Source organism: Diceros bicornis, chromosome 4 (assembly GCF_020826845.1).
Source record: "Diceros bicornis minor isolate mBicDic1 chromosome 4, mDicBic1.mat.cur, whole genome shotgun sequence".
NCBI lineage: Eukaryota > Metazoa > Chordata > Mammalia > Perissodactyla > Rhinocerotidae > Diceros > Diceros bicornis.
In genome coordinates, this window is record NC_080743.1 from 49,263,186 (window position 1) to 49,281,893 (window position 18,708).

Genomic DNA, 18,708 nt, shown 5'->3' on the forward strand with positions numbered 1-18,708 from the left:
AAGTTTGTGTTTGTTGCTGGCAAAGCGCCGGATGGGAGGCGCGGGCGGGCGGGCGGGCGCTGCGGTTCTTCCCTTTTGCTTTCGGGAAGCGGTCGGGGCCGCACACTCGGCTCGGCGGGGCGGCTCTGGCGCCCGGCTCCCGGTGCCCGGCCGGCTGGAGGAGGGAGGGCGGGAGGCGGCGGGCGCAGGGCAAGGGGCGCGCGTCCGCCCCAGCGCTGGGATTTCTCGGCTCGCGAGGAGAGCGGAGCAGGCGCGCGGCCCAGGCGGAGGAGCGCTGACTCTGGAGCAGCCGGAGCTGGAGGAGGAGGAGGAGGAGAGGCGGCGGGGAAGGAGGAGGAGGGGGAGAGTCGCTCCCGCCCGGCGAGCATGGGGCGCCTGGCGCCGAGGCCGCTGCTGCTGGCTCTCCTGTCGCTGGGTGAGTGCGCGCGGGGACCGGCGGGCCCGAGGGGCTCGGCGGGGCGCGGCTGCAGCGTGCGGCCTGGGGCGCCGAGGGTGCCGGGGCCGCTCCCGGGAGCCCGGCCGGGTAGGCGGGCGGCGCGGCCCGGCGGGGGACGGCTGCGGGGCCGCCGGGAGCCGGGCGCGAACCCGGCCCGGCCGCGCGCGGGGTGCGAGTCGCCGCTCTGCCAGGCCGAGCCTCGCCCCCAGCATGTGCGGGGGGGAGTGGCCCGGGGCCGGCTTCCCCCATCCCTCCCTACCTGTTGGCGGCCGGGAGCCCGGCTCACCTTGAACTCCCGGCCCGGATGGTGCTGCGGTCTCCGGCCCGCGTCCCCAGCTTGGGAGCTGAAATATGCTCCTTTGATATGCCCCGCCATAGCCGAGACCGGCGGGATCGCTCTGCACACACACAAACCCACGCCGAGCTGCCTTTCCAGGGAAGCGAGGGAATCCAACCAACTTCCTTCTACGAAGGTCACGGGATGGCCCAGAGCGCTACAATAGAAATCGGTGTGCGAGTCCTTCCGTCCTGTTAGTTGTGGCGGGATCCTCTGCCTCAGTTTTTTCTTTTAGCTCTTCTTGAAGCTGCCTGGCTGCATATTTACACACAAAGACCTAGGAGCCTTGGCCTCTCCAACTTTTCCGACCTGTTACTTTTCCTCCCTTATTGTTCCCTATCTTCCACTGTTCCTAAACCTAAACCTCTTGATTATTTGGCCTAGCGCCCTCCTCCAACCCCAGGAATCTTTGGTGGGTTTTTTTCCTCTCCATTTTCCATTCATCCATACACACAGACACCATCTTCACGCAGTGTAATATGGTATATTAACATAATCATGTGGTTATCAGCCACAGAAATACATCTGCTTATTAAGTGCCCACCATGGTACACGACGGCTGACTCTTAAATGCTCTGATATTCTTGGATCCCTTTGGTCAGTGTCAACCAGAACAGAATGAATTCTGCGATCTGACCAGGGATTCTCTTCCACACCTCTAGAGAAGGCATATCTGAATCTTTTACGAAGCGCATGGTGTGTGGTGTCAATCCCAGCCAGGCCCCAGCTGCACACAGGGTAAATGACTACTCTGCGCTTATGGTCAGAGGGTCCCAGTGGAGGCCTTCTACAGCCACTCCCATCCTGCTGGCACCAGGGCCCACACTGTCCCAACCCCCACGATTCCTGGTGCTCCTGGGTCAGCCTTTCTAGCTGCGACTGGGTTTTCTTCCTTCACCTCTGTGGGGTCTTCTGGAACTCACTCCTTAAGAGAGCTCGTCCAGCCGCATTGCTTTAGCTGCAACCATGTCCAGAAAGTTTTCAGATCTCTCCATTTTGTAGCATCTTTTCTGTGGTCTCGGATCCTAGTGCTTTTATTCTTTTTCTTTTACTCTGGGACTCTTGTAAATTCTCCATTTGTTGCACATTGCTGGTGATAGTCCACACCTGTTAATTGGCTAATGTGTCTGAGTCAAGCAGGGCCATGGCCACTGGCTGCACAGACTGTGCCCTGCACAAACTCTAGGGGCTGCTATTCACTTCGTAGTCTGTGTGAATGACTCCTCCTAGACTTGTGCAGTTCACAACCTGAGTACAAGTTAAGAGGGTGGAGTCAGGTAGAAGTTGGAAAAGAATGTCTTTGAGTAACAATGATAAGGGAGAAAAAGGGAGAGGGGGCAAAGAGAGACTGGGGAAAGCAAAACACAAGTGGGGAAAGCCCAGCTTGGGGAAGTCTTGGATGTATATCAGTGTATCCTGCCCTGGCTGGACATCTCATGTTGACTATGCATAGGGAATGTCTGTGGTGTCACCAGCCAATGCCTTTTCTCCTATCAGTTCCCTGAACTTAATATCGCGCCTGCTAACTCTGCCCCCCAGAATCTCACTCGGTGTGGCTTCAGTCTGACCTCTGGGAAGCCCTCCCTGCTGTACCACTCTTGCATGGTACTGATTCCTGAAACTTAATATGTTGATCAGCAAGATCGTCTTTCCTCTTGTATTGCAACCTGGGCGTAATCTTACTGTCACTCTCTTTGACCTCCACGTTCACACTGTCCCTCAACTCTGTGGCTTTTCCCAGAGTACAGACTTGAGTGTCTTCCCATCCTTCCTGGATCTAAAGCTACTATCCTAGCCCAGGTTCTGATAGTTCCCCATATAGATCACTTCTGACATCTTCCTGGTTGGCTTTTTCCTCTAGCCCCCCTTCTAAGTTCATCATTTTCCTAAAGGATCATTTTTGGGGATCCCGTCTTTGCTCATTGGTTCTCTATGATTTTCTTCCAAGGATATGCTGCCCCTGTGTTTTCTCTCCTCTAGTCTTCTCTCTGATTCAGACACTTCATTCTAAGTATCCTGTTTGCTTCCTTTACATAGAATAGATGTGAACCTTCTGGCTCTTCCATTTCCCGTGGCTTGGAAATGCCCTTCCTGCCTCTCTCTTCTTGCCTGTATTATTTCCTTTTTCCTCTAAGACTCATTTCCTCCATAAAGCTTTCCTAAGTCTACCTATCGTGATCACATCAGAACCCACTCAGCTTCATAGAGCACATTTTCACTTCCATTGCCTATGTCTGAGCTGTTCCCTCCATGCATTCAATACAGTATTTCGTGAACGCCCACTGTGTCTATAAAAGTGTCCCAGATAAATGACCGAGACACAGTGTCTCATTGAGTGGTCCATGGGGGTGGGTGGACAGATAATCAAACAGCTAGCTACAAGACAGAATGAAATGCCTGACATAGAAACCAGGTGCTGGTAGGAAGCAAGGAAAAGGATGATTAATTTTGACTTGGCATTGGGGTTGATTTGGCTGAAGAGGTGACATTTGAGCTGAGCCTTGAGTATAATGAGAATTTTGAAAGAAAGGATGGACGCGCATTCCAGGCTCTGGGGAAAGACGCTGAGTGTGGATGAGTGAAAGTACTTGGCTCACTTAGAAATGGCATGTAAGTTCCATGTAACTGGAGGGGGGAGGAGGAGGATATAATGGGAGAGCAAACTGGAGAGGTGGATTTGGGATGGATCCTGAAGGCTATTTGTGCTGTGCTGAGAAGTCTGGACTATGAGGGGTGGGTTTGTTGGCCTTGTGGGGGCTGCCAGGCAGCCTGTGCTTCTCCCATCATAGTACTTATTTATCTCACTGTACATGATTGTCTGTTCCTGGTCTAAATCTCCACCCTGTTTGTTCTCTGGGTGCAGGCACCATGTTGGTCTTGTTCACTGTAGTATCCCTGTCGCTAATAGGATACCTGGCACAGAGTAGATGTTTGATAAATATTGGCTGACTGAGTGAATACATGTGTATATCCCTTTATCTGTGGGTAACAGGTAGCCATTGAAAATTCACAGGGGAGGTGAATACAACATGGGGATGTGTTCGAGGAAGGTCAGTCATCTCTGGTGCGCAGCATGAATTAGGGAATGGAAAGTATGAAGACTGTGGAGAGGGATCAAGGTATTTTCTTAATTTGTGTGTTTTTTAAAAAAAATTGCAAATCCATTGAAATGGATTTTAAATGAAAAGCATTGCATCTATGTTTTAAAATTCAAATAATCTAGAAGGGTATTGTATTAACTGGGTAGCCTAAACTGCTCTGACAAATAGACTCAAAGCAGAGTGGTTCAAACAATAGAAGTGTCTTTCATAACATTCCTGAGGGGATGTTTCAGATGAAAGATTGGGTGGGATTCCTGCTCCACACAGTCCTTCTGGTTCCCAGGCTGCTGGCAGTTCTGCTGTCTTCAACCTATGGTTTCTAAGATCACTTTGATTGTCATCATTGCCCTTCCAGCCCCATAAGGGGGAAAGAGTGTGGAGGAGAACATATGGAGTCTTCCTGGACCAGGCTCTGAAGGGGCGCACATCATTTCTGCACACGTTCCATTCGCGAGACTTTCATCTCATGCCACATTAGCTGCAAGGGAAGCTGAGAAATGTGAAATAGCCTGACAGCCATGTGCCAGCCACTGTGGAAGAAGAGAACAGATATGAGGGGACAGCTAGCAGCCTCTGTGTCAGTTATAAAGGGTATAAGGTGAAAAGAAAAATATGCCCACCCTCCCAGCGTCCAGGCACAGCCACTCATATATAATGTACGTGTGTCTGCACACTGAATATTTTGTTTGTTCTTTTCTCGTAACCTCTGTACAGGGCTCTGCACCTAACAGGCACCGAGTAATAATAGCTGCCGTTTGTAGAGTGCATATCAAGTGTCAGGCTCCTACGAACATTCTCTTCTCACAGCAACGCTTTGAGAAGGATACTGTTATTTTCTCCATATTACAAATGAGGAAACTGATGCCTAGAGAAGTTAAATCACTTGTCCAGAGTCATATAGCTATTCTGTGGCAGAGCCAGGGTTTGATCCCAGGACTCCATTCTGCCTCTACTAAGGGAAAGATGTTCGCCATAAACCTGTGCTGTGTATTGGTTGAGAGTAGTTTATGTGAAAAAGGATGATAGTGGTTTGAAAGCGAAAGTGCAGTTAAAAATAGGAGAGTCTGGGGTGAGTGCAGCCGAGACGAGATTCCTAAAGGGAGAGGCGGTGCCAGGATGCACCTCACAGAGGTGGCAACTCTGCAGCCGCCAGCAGATCACCATGCCTGCTCTGAGGAAAGGGATGGACCTGCAACTTCCTCCAGAAGGCACTGAAGGAGGAGGAAGGCTGGCAGGAGGAACACCAGCCAATCCACCCAGCTTGACAGTCTGTGAAGTGCTGTGGCCTTCAGAGATTCCTTAGCACTCATTTTAGCCCTGTTAACAGAATTCCTGTATCTGCTGAGCTGATTAATGCCTTCCGTGGCTCTAATTATTCTTATTAGCCTGCTGAACAGGAACTCTAGTTGTCAGTTATTATTCCTTACAAGGCAGGCGGGCTAGTCGGCATTTATATGGCTATTTTGTTTCAGTGACGAGTCGCGGAGCTGAGTTTTACCCCCTAGACTGAATGTACATTTTCCTATTGGCTCTGTGTCTTGACAGTTGAATAAGGTGTGTGCTTGTCTGTCAACGTGTGTGTCTGCATCTCGCTTTATCAAATGAAGTGAGGGGGAGCTGTCAGGGCAGTGTACAGCAGTTCAGTTTAATTACGTTGGTTTCTTAAAGGCTGGCTAGGGAGGCTATTTGACTCTGCTTTGGGAAAATAACTTGAACTGGCAAAAATTCTTCATAATTTATCTTCTGGAAAAGGCGAAGTGCTGCAGTTGGCACAATCAGTGGTTTTTTAGATCTTGGAATATTTTTCCCCACACCAACTGTGGTCTTTGCGAAGCAACAGAATTAGACCCAGTAGTTAACACTGTCGCGTACCAGCAAGGCGATTTCCGGTAGACTAGAGATAATGGCAGTGTGTACACGTGTGTGTTCTTTGAATGCTGATTTCTCCACAATACTCTCTGAGTGTTTGTGCTAGATTATCGAGTCACCGAGCAGCGTGATTCAAATTTAAGTATGATGTTCTGCGACCTTAATTGCATCCTGCTTCACACCTTTATAAGCAGCTAGAACATGAAAGCATTTACATCACTCGGTATTTCAGGGGAATGGGGAAACATCGTTTGGCCACTGTTGCTCTGTCTAGGATGAATTTGGCTTAGAACCCTGAAGAACAGAATTGTGCTTACTGTTTCAGGGCACATGTCAGAGTGAGTGTGCTACCTTTGAATGCTAATGAAATAGAGGCAGTGTGCAGACAGATAGACCTTAACAGTGACACCAAGCCAAGAACATCCTGATAATGGCTCTTCCTTGTTCTTATTTAGAGGTGGACTGGGCCAGAACTTCCCTGGGCCATGGTAAGGGAGCCGCATCGGTTTTAGGTGGGTTGTAGATGTGTCATGATACTCCTGCCCTCAGCCTCTGGAGCCCACAGGTCAGAGCCACCTCTAAATCGGAAGCCCTGTTTTCCCAGAGAGCCATACAGATAGTATCAATTCCTATGTCTGCTGCGATTTGATGCGGGTTGGCAGTTATCTGGTGAACCACATAACTTTTACCTGGTGAACCACAGCCCGTTAGCCCCGGCCTGGACTTGGGGTGAGTGGTTTGAAGATGGAATTTGAGAAGCTTGGTGACATGGCAGGTAGCTCATTTATTCATTCAGTGAATGCTGAGAGAGTGCCTGCTACTCCAGGCTGGGCGTTGTCCTGAGTGCCCAGGATTCTGCAGTGAACGGAGCTGACTCAAGTCTGCCCTCCAAGGGTGGGACGGGATGCACTGGACATGTGGTTGGTGGTGTCGCCATAAAGTGCAGCACCACCCAGATGATTGAGACAAGGTTTCATGGGCAAGTTCTTGGGAATGCCTGCTTTAGGGGACAGGAAATGGGAGGGAGAGTTCTAGAAAGAGTAGTTGGATGGCAGAAGAACCAGAAGATCACTGCCAAGCAGAGATGGGTGTGAGTAGACTTGTTAAAGAGGGATTGGTCAAATGATGCTGAAAACCAGAAGGATAAAGACACGAGAAGCGTTGGGTTTGGAGACTGTGAGGAGGAGGAAAGAGAGAGGTGGAGGGGGCGTGCAGGGGCACTGAGGTGTGGGGAGGGGGTCTCTGCAGTGCTGCCGGCCTTCTCAGCCCTGGGAGTGGCCACAAAGTCCCAGGCATGCCAGTTAGAGGCTCTCTGTATGTTCCCTTTCATTCTCTGCACAAATTGAAAGGTTCCCCATGTTCCCCGGGATGTCTTCTTCCATGTTGCTTAGTGGAATTAACCTACTTTCTGATCGCTGCTTTCAGGCCTTCAGCTGTTTGTTGGTAGCTCCAGCTCAGGGACTTCGTGACAGTTTTATAGCCCATTTCTCTCCTGTCTTCATCAGCTAAGAAGATTCCAATAGTTTGTGTTACAAACAAACCATTACATATGTGTTTCTAAACTATTTCTGTTCTTGAAAATCACTTACGTAGAGAAAAAATAGGGCTCAGGCTTCGGAATTGGCCGTCTGTTTAAATCCTGCCTCCAGCAATGGGGACCCTGGACAGGTTTCTTAACCTCTCTGAAGCTCAGTTTCCACATGTAAAAAGGGACTAATATCTCTCTTGCAGGTTGGTCATGAAAATTAAAAGTAATATATCTAGAAAAATGCAAACATTAAACTTAAAGTATGTAGATCCTTAGAACTTTGCTACTCAAAGTGGGCTCCGGGGACCAGCAGCATGGGCCTAGTGCAGTCTGCTGAATCAGAGGCTGCATTTTAACCAAACCCCCAGGGGATTCGAATGCACATGAAGTTTGGGAAGCCCTCGTCTGGAAAAGTGCTTGACACACAGGTTATTAGGTGACCTGGGCTTCCTTGGTGAACTCTGAGGCAAAGGCCATGATCGGCGTCAGAACTAGAGGAGAGTGGGGTGGGGTGGGCTCTGTGGGAATGTGGCAGGTGTTCAGTTAGCCATGAGGGATGGGGTTAGCTTAGGTCTGTGGTAGAGGCTATCAGCCTGGTTTTGTGACTTGATCCCACCACGTTTGGCAAGCTGGGAGCAAAGGAGGGACATAGTGAGATCCCTCCATGAGATAAAGGTGGAAGGATGAGGGGTGCAGGAATCTGTAAGGGGCTGCAACAGCATCACAGAGACGGTTGGCCAAGGAGTCCAGGTGGGACAGGCAGGTGAGTGAGGCTGGAAGGCCTGATGAATTGCAGAAGGTTTGAGGGCCTAGAGGACGTGATGAGGGTGAAAAAGCTGATTCAGAGGTACAAGGGAGTGGGTGGGCGAGGAAGGTAGGAGGGGAGGATCAAAAGAGGTAACTTCTGAGACCAGGGTCTTGGAAGTGGCAATCTAAGGGGTGGGTAGTAGGCTGGGCTGGCAGTAGCCAAAGTGAACACTTACCATGAGTTTTCACCCCTCACGTCCTTCTGGCCAGTTGACCTCTAGTATCTGACCGGGTTGGGCCTGATGGATTAGGAGACAGTGCTGTGGCCTTTTAGAAGCATTAGTCCCAGGTGTTGTAGGGAAAAGGTAATACCCTGTGACTAAGATGAATTGGGGTTTGGGGGCAGCTGTGCTGGGGAGGAACCAATATGAGGATTCTTTCTCCCTAAGAAATTCCTTCCTACCTTTTATATAGCATTTATTTTGCACCAGGCACTGCACTTTCCATATATTAACTCATTTTGTAGGCTTCATAACCCCGTTAGTACTATGATTACCCCCATTTGAGAGATTGGGAAACTGAGTCACAGAGAGGTGAAGTAACTTGTTTAAGGTTACACAGTAAGTGGCAGAGCTGCTGGGCTTCAAACCCAGATGGCCTGGCTCCACAGTCTGGGCTCCTAACCACACCCGTTCTGCTTCTCTGTTAGTCCAGATATTCAGAGTCAAACATATGTTTGGAACCATAGAAAGGAATCGATACAATTAGCCAACATGTGATAACATTTGTTTCCTTTTTTTTTTTTTTTTATGAGGAAGACCAGCCCTGAGCTAACATCCATGCCCATCTTCCTCCACTTTATATGGGACACCACCACAGCATGGCTTGACAAGCGGTGCGTAGGTGCGCGCCTGGGATCCGAACCGGCGAACCCCGGGCCGCCGCAGTGGAGCGCGCACACTTCACTGCTTGCGCCGCTGGGCTGGCCCCTGTTTCCTCATCTTTTAAAACAAGAGGCTTGGATTCTGGCCCTTGATCTTCCACTCCCCAGTTTTGTGACCTTGGACAAGTTGCTGAATAGCTCTTAGTCTCTGTAAAGTAAGGGGCTGGGCTAGCTGATCCCAAAGGCCCCCTTCCATCCCCAGAATTCTTTGAGTCCACGCTGACCCCTGCTGTTGGCCATATGGGCCGCCTGGTCCAGCCCTGGCTCCTCGCCTGTCTTCCTCAGCATTCCTCCTGTCTGTCTCTTATCTCTCACCTGCCTGCCACCTCTCCACAACAGGCGATTGGTGCCTCAGACGGCTCTGGGAATTGTTTGTTGTTCTGTCATTGTGTCAGCAACTACTTCCTCCTTCCAGCCCATTTCCTGTGCTGTGAAACTGGCATCTTTCCTCATGGTTCTCTAGGTTACGGAAGTAACTAACTGCGCTTTCAGATGGACTTCCGGGAAAAGTTACAGAAACAGTAAAACCAGTAGGCAATTCTAGATGACAGGATAACAGCCATGAGTAAGTTGGAGTTGAGTAGTCAAGTCGCAGCCCTCAGAAACGTGACTTGTGTTTTCGCCGACGTTTAGCCCTCAAGTCTGAGGAAGAGCCCGGTAGACGGTTATGCCGTCCAGGCTCTCCTTTTCCTGATACCCCCCCAGGCCACAGACATCTTGAGATGTGTCCAAATGCTGACACTACTTTGGATTTTCCACCTTCCTAAAGAGTAGGAGAATTGATCAGACATCTCCAATTGGTAGCCTTAATTGGCTAAGAAATGTGTTCCTAGTGTTTGGAGACTTGCTTCCTTGTCATTCTCTTAGTCTGAAAGGGGAAGGTTCAAAATGATGCTGGATACAATACCATCTAAAAGCATACATCCTGGAAACCTCCATCCTGTTATTAGGAACCTTTGTTAATGACCTTGGTCCTCACTGCATGCTGGCTGCTGCCAGCCCCCAGGCTACTGGGAAGTGCAACTGCTGATGCTGCTGCTGACCCAGTGGTGTTCTCTCACTTGTCTTGGATGTGGATTTTTTTTTTTTTTTTTTGTGAGGAAGATCAGCCCTGAGCTAACATCCAATGCCAATCCTCCTCTTTTTGCTGGGGAAGATTGGCCCTGGGCTAACATCCATGCCCATCTTCGTCCACTTTATATGGGATGCCGCCACAGCATGGCTTGACAAGCAGTGCATCGGTGTGCGCCTGGGATCCGGGCCCGCGAACCCCGGGCCACCGCAGCGGAGCGCTCGCACTTAACTGCTACGCCACCGGGCCGGCCCGGCGGCCCCACTGGATGCGGATATTTTTGAGGCTTATCAAGAACCATCTAGGAGTGAACTCTTGATGTGTTTGAGGTGGCCTGCTGTCTTACGCTATTCTGGAGGTGCAGGGTGGATAGTGCTTTATAAATGCACTGCCCCTCTAGGATGTCCTGAGAACAGAATATTAGCTGATTTGGGGTCTCTGCAGTGTGTGCTGCTTTGCTTATGCTGCGATGAGGAGTTAAAGAACAAAAGCAAACCACTTTTGGCACAACTATTCATTTTTCCGTTTTCTGAAGACTGGCACCTCCAAATGTTTTCTTGTTTATTAGAAGGCGTTATAGTTGATCATCTTTGATTGAAAAATCCAAACGGTCAGTTCCAAGTTAAGACCGTAGTGCCTAGCCCAGAGCCTGGCTCATGGTGGGTGCTTTGTCCTGTTGGTCGAAGGAAACACAGTTGTGAGTAAATAATTTGTGCCCAACTCTTACCTTGCGCTGCAATACAAGATAGGGCTGCTTTTCCTTGTGGTCTTATTTTTTAGTACTTTATCCGCATTTAGGGAATATTTACCATGTTTCTGACACTGTCGGAGATTACAAGGGAATTAGGAAATGGAGTCCAAAATGGAAACTGAACCAGTTCTAACCAAAAAGCAGAATGGGTCATGGGTGATTTTTAAAGATCTGAGTGGATGAATTGTTAGATAGCTGTGTGCATGGGGCTATCAGAATTGGAGGGCTGAAACTGAGGCCAGGAGCTGTTATTGTGGAAAGGCTCCATGGAGCAGGGGGGACTGGAAAGCAATTTGAGCCAGGAGCGAGAAAAGCATTTCAGGTATGAAGATGACCAGCGTGGTTTCTCAGAGGTGGCAGTAGATCAATGTGTGTGGGTTGGTGTCCCATTTGGGGATTAGCTGACTTAAGCTGGAACAGTTAAAAGAGACCTCAGGGGATGTGGATATTAAACTCTGAAGTGGGGAGGTTGGCAGAGAGGAAGAATGTGAGCAAAGTCACCCTGAAAGGTGTTGGCAGCGTCGTCAGTGCCCACAGAGCAGCTAAGAGCCCACACGCAGGAGGCTGGTGAGGTCTGCTGGGCTTATGGAAGCTGGCCTGCTAAATTGAAGTGATAAGTCAGGCCATAATCCTATTTTAGGTTGTTTCTTACAAGGAAAATGGCTCACAAAACAATTACTAATGTTCCCCTTAGGTAGTTTATCAGACCATTTCTTTAAAGGACTATCACCTGATAAGGGACACTTAAGTTTTAGAGGAACGATGGAGAATTTTAGATGGTTTTCTATGGAAACAAGGTTTATGCAATCATGTGTTCTATTCTTCAGAGTCCCACTTTAATAACAGTTAATCCCACAAACAAGTTTTATCTGAACATCAATATAGTCCCAGAAAGCATAGTGTTGTACCTGGCTTGTAAGTAACTGGGAAAAGTACTCTGTTACTGCATCTCTGGAGTGTTACAGAGGTGTAATAAGATGGAATATACTACCCAATTGTACCCTCATGATCCACAGGCCTAACAGGCATTACCATGCAGCAGGATACAAATTTGGTCCTAAGAAAACGACAATAAGGCAGTCTCTGTGTTCTGTCCAGTGTGTTCACCGAGGGCATTTGGGCCTCACACAAAGAAGTGTGAAGACTGAGCACATAATCCAGTTTTGATGAATCCTCTTAAAATTTTTGCAAGGATCGCTCACTCCATGCCCTTGGATACGACTATATAATCTCTGTACACATTGTCCCTCTTTTGTTTTATATTGTCTTGGAATTATTTCCATTCGTTTGATTCTTTGGATCTCAACTCAAGCCCCACTTCCCCAGAGAGATGAGGGCACGTTCTGACCAGGGGGTGAAGCTGCCTGCAGTCCGGGCCTGCCACGTCATTTCCTTTGTTGTGAGCTCTCGCTGAAGCCTGTTCCTTCAGAGCACAACTATTGATTTATGATGATCTGTTTGCTAGGATGAGTGTTTGTCTGTCTCACCCCAGACTGTAAGCACCATGAAAGCAGGACCATGCCTGTTTTTTCATCCCAGTATCTAGGAATTTGGGTCTTTGAATGATTAAATTAACTTATGTGTTTAGAAAACACCTGTATATATCTCATATGTACATACACATATATAATATACACTGTTTATGACATATGCAACACATATATGAAATACATATATAAAACCTATATTGTGGACTTTAAGTCACAAAGGGACAGAGGTTACCCATGTGTCCTTACTATCTTTTGTATGTGTGCTTACTGTCTTGTTTATTACTTCCATAGTATTTCTGAAAGAATTGCTTGTGACTTCATTTCTAAGAGATTTATGGGGTAGGGTAGGAGAAAATGGAGTCCACACATGAAAAAGAAGGGCTGAGAAAGTCTCCATTCTTCCTTGTGTGATTTTTTGTTTTTCCCTTGGCAGCTTGTGTGGAAGACAGACGACTCACGGGTTCTCATTATTGTCTCTCCACTCCCTCCACCCCTTCCTCCCTTTGTGGGGTTGACACAACCTCTCTCATCCTGAACTGGCATCTGCTCCCTTCCTGGGCTTCATCTTGGTTGTTCATGGTATGGAGAAGCAGACTTCTCCAGTTCCAGTGCAGGCTTCAAGTGCCTTGTGGCTGAGTTAGTCCAAACCACAGACCATGGCTTGTCATCACTGTTCTAGCAAGCAGCCAGCTCTGGCCAGGTCTGAGGGAAGGGGCAGTGGCGCTGCTGCCTGCAGCATGTGCCTCGTCTCACTGTCTGCCTAGTTTGTAACTACTATTTAGTATCCACCCCGGGCCAGGCATTATTCTAGACCTCTGGATGCATAAGGATGTAGACATGGCTGCTCGACTCCTGGGGCTGCTGATCCAGATGTGGAGGCATGACATATACACGGGAAGAGGGGTGGCGTTGAAGAAGTGTCCAAGGATTGTTAGGAAAAAAAAACCTGAAAGTTTAGAGAAAAGGGAGAGCATTCTGGGCTAGTATAGAGAGAGGTGCTCTTGCAGAAAAGGTAAGACAACTAACATAATCCTCTCTACCCCTTTGTATCACTATTTGTGTCTCCTCTCTACCTGTATATGGACTGTTGAGGCTTTAGGGCCATGTCTGGATTGGGAACCTTTTGTAAGGATCTAAAGCACCCAGAAAGTGGCCTTCTCTGGCCCCACAGAAGAGTGATAATGAAACTGATGTGGTAAAATTTAGGGTTTGGAATATTGAGGTTGTATCACTTCCCTGGGTACTGAGAACTGGTCTCTTGACTGATGCTGTGTGTTGTGATTGCTCTGACTGTATGCTCTTCACTTTCTGTGATGAGCTTAGCAAAGAGCTTTTTTTGAAAATTCATTGATGAGGGGCCATTTCTGATATAAATGAGATTAAGTAACTCCTGTTAACTCACCTAGATGATGATCCAAAGATGAATTCTGGCTCTAAAATGCCAGTTTGCAGAAGCTCATGTAGATAGGAGTGATCACAGTCATTGCATCACAGACATGTTGCTGGGCTAGGAATGTGGTGATGAGCAGGGAGCCACCTGCCCTCTCACGGGGCTCACAGTCCAAGGAGGGAGGCAGACAAGCAAACCAGCTTGGGATGATCATGGTGGCCATGCTGAGTTGACTGCCTGGGACTGAGGGCTGAGGCTGGGGGAGGATGAGGAAAGGCTTCCACAAGGGGGACTCATGAGCTCATTAGGTCTTGACCATCAGTAGGTTTTTGTCTGGCAGAGCAGGAGTGAGTTATTTGTTTCAGGCAGAGGAAAGAGCATAGGTAAAGAATTGCACCTATTTATAAGAGCGTGCTGGTCTTGCATGAAGAAAGCTTTTGTGTGTGTGTGTGTGTGTGTGTGTGGCTGGAGTGAAAGGTTAAGTGGTAGGGTCTTCAGAGGGAAAGGGTTGAGACTGTAAAGAAAGTCATAAGATTGTGAAGAGCCGTGAATGTCACTTGAAGGAGTTTAAGCCTGATGTTGTGGGTGAATATGTTGATATTTTTTTCTGGTTCTGCCTTCCCCAGAATGCTCTAAGTTCTTTGTGTCCTTTATTTACTTGATAGTTTAAAAGATTCTCATTGTTGGAGGACTTATTTCCTACCAGCTTTTCTCTGAAGCTTCCACATTGTTCTACCCTCCTCAACTCTGACGCTTGGCTAGGTGTTGGCTCATCAACTTACCTGATGATGTGGTTCTGCACGCAGTAGGTGTGCAGTAAAGAACTGCTGAATGAAGGAATGAAATATCAGATTGATGAAGCTAAAATCTTTTCCTTAAAGGGCATGTGAACTCAGAGTCTTTTTCTGTTCAAGCCAAACTACCACACTGTACTCCTTGCTTGGCCTCATGGGGGAAGCTGGGCATAGACCTCCACACTACCCATGACATCTGGCAATGTGTCTATAAACCTTAAGGGCAGGCTTAAGGCCTTGATGGGGAGGAGGGATGGAAAAGGCAGAGGAAGAGCAGAAAGTGGGTGTAGGAGACAGTAAAATAGGAGAGAGGACAAAGCTGCCCAAGGGAAGGAGTCGGGGAGAATTTCATCAGCAATTATCTCAGGTCCCTTTCATGCCCAGATGCAAGTTTAAACCCAATATGAATCCCCCATCTCTTTAGACTGGAGACGAAAAAGAGGACCAGGTGTTCACACAGAACTTGGCAGACTGTGTTGGCCAGTTCGAACATGGGGAGAATCGAAAATGGCTGAGTAGTGAGGGATGCTGGGCAGTGCTTGGGCCTCTGGCAGCTGTTAATTTTATAGAATGCTCTAAAATAATCCTTATGGATAGATCTTGCCTCAGCTTTTTTTGTCTGTGGTCCTTGGACAGAGAACTGTTTAAATCATTTCATGTTTATTGAGTTATTTTGGTTACTCATCAGTACAGATTACCTCAAAGTGGTTTTTGCATCTTTTCATTGTTGTTTGGGTCACCTAACTTCTTGGAACCTCAGTTTCCATATTTAATCCTCTCAAAGTTGAGTGTTAAATCATGTAAACAGGATTTGCAAACCGTAAAGCCGTACTGTAAATGTAAGGTGGTTTTTGTCAGTTACTGAGTTCTTGAGGGCAAAGCTGTCTGCTCAATACTTGGCCTGCAGTATCAGGGTTCCATTGGGGAAGCAGAGCCACTATAAATATTATGGAATAAGGCATTTATGAGAGGAATTAGACTTTACACAGTTATGGGAGAACCTGGGGAAGTGAGGGCCTGGAAAGGGGAGTTGGAGGAGCAGGAGAAAGCCACTAGTGAGCCCTCCTGGAGTACTGTGGGGTGGACAGGTGGGAGCTGGCAGAGGAATCTGGGAGCCAGGCAGGGTGGGACTGGGAAGGGGGCTGGTGTAGGAGTCTGGAACGGTCATTGCCTCTTCATACCTCTGAGTTTGCAGCTAAGCATCTGGTGTCTTGGGGTTGTGTTGGTCTGTAGGGTTAGCAGTTGGGAAGAAACTGGGAGCAAAAAGAAGAACAAGGATAAACTGGTGCCCACTAGCGCCTGTGGGTGCTGCATCATGGCTGCTGCTTCCCTTCCGCCTCTCAAATCTCATGCATTTCTATTTTGTCCAATTCTAATCTGGAACTGAACAGGGAAGAGGATTCTGGAAAATGTAGTTCCAACTTAGCCAAGTTGACACAGTATAAAACTCCATAATTTCATGATATGAAATTAAAGATTTGGCATGGTGCTGGCCTCCCAGGGTCTCTCAAAGGCCACAGAACTGCATGCATTGCCATGGCATTTGATCTAGTGCTTCACTGGCAAGAAGTTCAGTTAGGTGATGATCCAGTCTTTAAGAAATGACTTGGAGTTGTGTTCCTCAGTTGCTGGTGGCACTGCATCTCTCCTGTCTTCCTTCCCTTTCCTGTCTTTAGTGCTGGAGATGATGGTTATCTCAACAACAAAAGCTAAGTAAAGTTTTCATTGTCTCCAAAGAGCCTGTCAATTCCAGTGGAGTGCAAAGTCTCCTTTCTATCTCTGAGTTCTTGTTTGACCTGGGGAACATAGATACTTTTACTCCTCCTCCTTGCCCTGTATGAAGGCTAAAAGATTTCCAGATATGTATGACTACAGAGGAGAGCCAGGAACTGTCATGTAAATGTTAAGTGAGAACAAGGTTTAGATCTCTGGATCACCCTTCACCACCATGGTCTTAGTCACGCCGCCCTTCCCTGTGTTTCTGCAGTCAGTCTGGGCCAGCAAGGACTCAGAGAGTGCCTTCTATGGTAATCTTAGCCCCTGGGAAAATAACATACTGTGCAATTTAACGGCCACACCTGGACCTTGTCATCACTCAGAATTCTTTCACCTTTTTGATTGTCAAGTCTGATATTTCCCTCTGTGACCACAACCTCTTCCCTTTACTCCTTTCAGATTCCCTTGTGTCTGTTGAGCCTTCTCTTCATTCTCACTGTGATCCCCCTCATCTTGAACATTCCTTTTTTCCAGTCAACCAGGCCACTCTCACTTTCCTGGGCTCTAATCCTGGTGGTCAGCATTTGAGCAGTGAGCTTGTTATAGCCTACGGCCCTCTGCCATATTTCTTGGCTAGTCCTCGTATTGTAGGTGAGTAATCCGCACCAACCATAGTCCTTGAGCCTGAGCTTTATCATCTGTCTTGATGGGGAAAATGTCAGAACCTGCCCACCTGAGTTTCCCACTAAGTCAGGGTGTCTTGACTGCACCTCAGCCCTCCCTTGTATTCATTTGGGATGGTTCTCTATTATACTCCTTCTAATGATCTCCATGGATCATTTTCCATGATCTCCAGGACCTAAACCCCTCTCTGCTACTTTACTGAGACAATGGAGACCAACCAAAGGTTCCTCAAGCTTTCTGCTTCAAAACTTCTGTATTTGTACCCATCCTTTTCTCCTAAATTCTGAAAAAAGTAAGGCTCTATCTTTGACTCTTTTTCCCTCTGTGTATACACTCTCTCGCTATGTGACTCCATGCAACCTGTGGCTTTGTATATCATCTATGTCCTGCTGACTCTTCAATGAATGTCCCTGCTTGGCCCTCCTCCCTGAGCTCCAGACATGTACATCTACTGCTATTCCACTGCACCCCCACTCGCATGTCTAATAGGCATCTCAGATTTAAAATGGCCAGAAGAGAACTCTAGCTTCGCTGATACAAATTTGCTTCCCTCCACAAAAATGTCTTCACCATGCACCCAGATACTCAAGCCAGAGCCTGCATCATCCCAATTCCTCTCTTCCTCACTCTCCACATTCAAAATGGCAGTACGTCTTTTCATTTTATATACAGGCTGTCTCCTGAACCTGACTCCTCCTGAGCATCACCACCCTGTAACCTGAGGCCAAGCGTCCCTCATCTTTTGCTTTGTCTATCGTAACTTCCTCCATACTGGTGTCCTTGCTTCCAAACTGGCCCCACTATAATGCATCTTTCACACAGCAACCAGGGTGAACTTTCTCCAGATAGAGCAGGCTCTATCATTCCCTAGTTTAGGTGCTTCCCGTTTCAACCAGAATCCAAGACCTCTCCCCTCATTCATTGTAATTCAATCACACTGATCTTTTTTCTCCCCTTGAACGCACCAAGCTTTCTCCCTCTTAGTGCTTTTATATTTGCTGTTCTCTCTGCCTGGAAGAGTCTTGGCTCAGGGTTCAACCCCTGCCTCCTCCTCCTTCTGGTCTGAACTCAGACATGACCTTGCCTGAGTGGCCTTTCCTGCCACACTGGCTAAGAGTGGCCTACCCCTATTCCCCAGTCACTGTCCTAGTGGCGTGATAGTGTTTATCAGCTATCTGGTAGCGTTTATCAGTGCTCTGGGTTTGTTACCTCACTCTCTCCTTACTAGGACACAAGCTTCTTACAGTCAGCACTCTTGGCCACGTGTCCCCAATGCCTGGAAGGTGCTAGGGGATTGACTGGCTGACTTTCTAGGATAAACTTCCCGCTGTACCCTTCGTCTCCTCTTGCGGCTTGGGATCTTTTCTTCGTTGTGCTCTTTCTTCCTTGCCTCTCTGATGGTTCCCTTTTCCCTGCTCTTTCTCTCCAGATCCCTCACCAGAACACTGCAAACTCACTTCTGGGGAGGTTACCAGTGATCGCTTAGTCATTAGCTCACTAGTCTTCTCAGCACCCGTCTACCTTGACTTTTCTGCCGGTTTGACATTGCTGTTCATCTTTTTTTTCCCAAACTGAAACATACAATAGGAGTCTGCTCTAGATATTGTGCAGGATGCAGATATGGGGAGGAAACAGGCCCTGCCTTAGGAGCTTGCAGTCCACCAGGAGCTAGTAGACGGGTATGTCCATAAGTAACACAGTAGGTATTACTCCCAACCCTTCCTTCTTGAAATTGTTACATCCCTTGGCTTCTAGGACATAAGCCCTTTCAGGTTTTCTTCCTAACTGGCTACTATTTCGTTTTTCTTTGGTCACTTTCTTCTGCTGTGTCTTATATATGGGAGTTCGCT

The 18,708-nt window shown here is 48.0% G+C and overlaps 1 protein-coding gene across 1 annotated transcript in view; it reads left to right on the top strand.

Moving 5' to 3' along the window:
• Window positions 1-725: 725 nt before the first annotated feature.
• PTGFRN (prostaglandin F2 receptor inhibitor) overlaps window positions 726-18,708 on the top strand; it is a 68,481-nt gene continuing 50,498 nt past the window's right edge. The window contains exon 1 of the mRNA XM_058538901.1: window positions 726-945. Coding sequence (XP_058394884.1) covers window positions 741-945 — 205 coding nt within the window. The 5' untranslated portion in view covers window positions 726-740. The remainder of the gene's footprint in view (window positions 946-18,708) is intronic.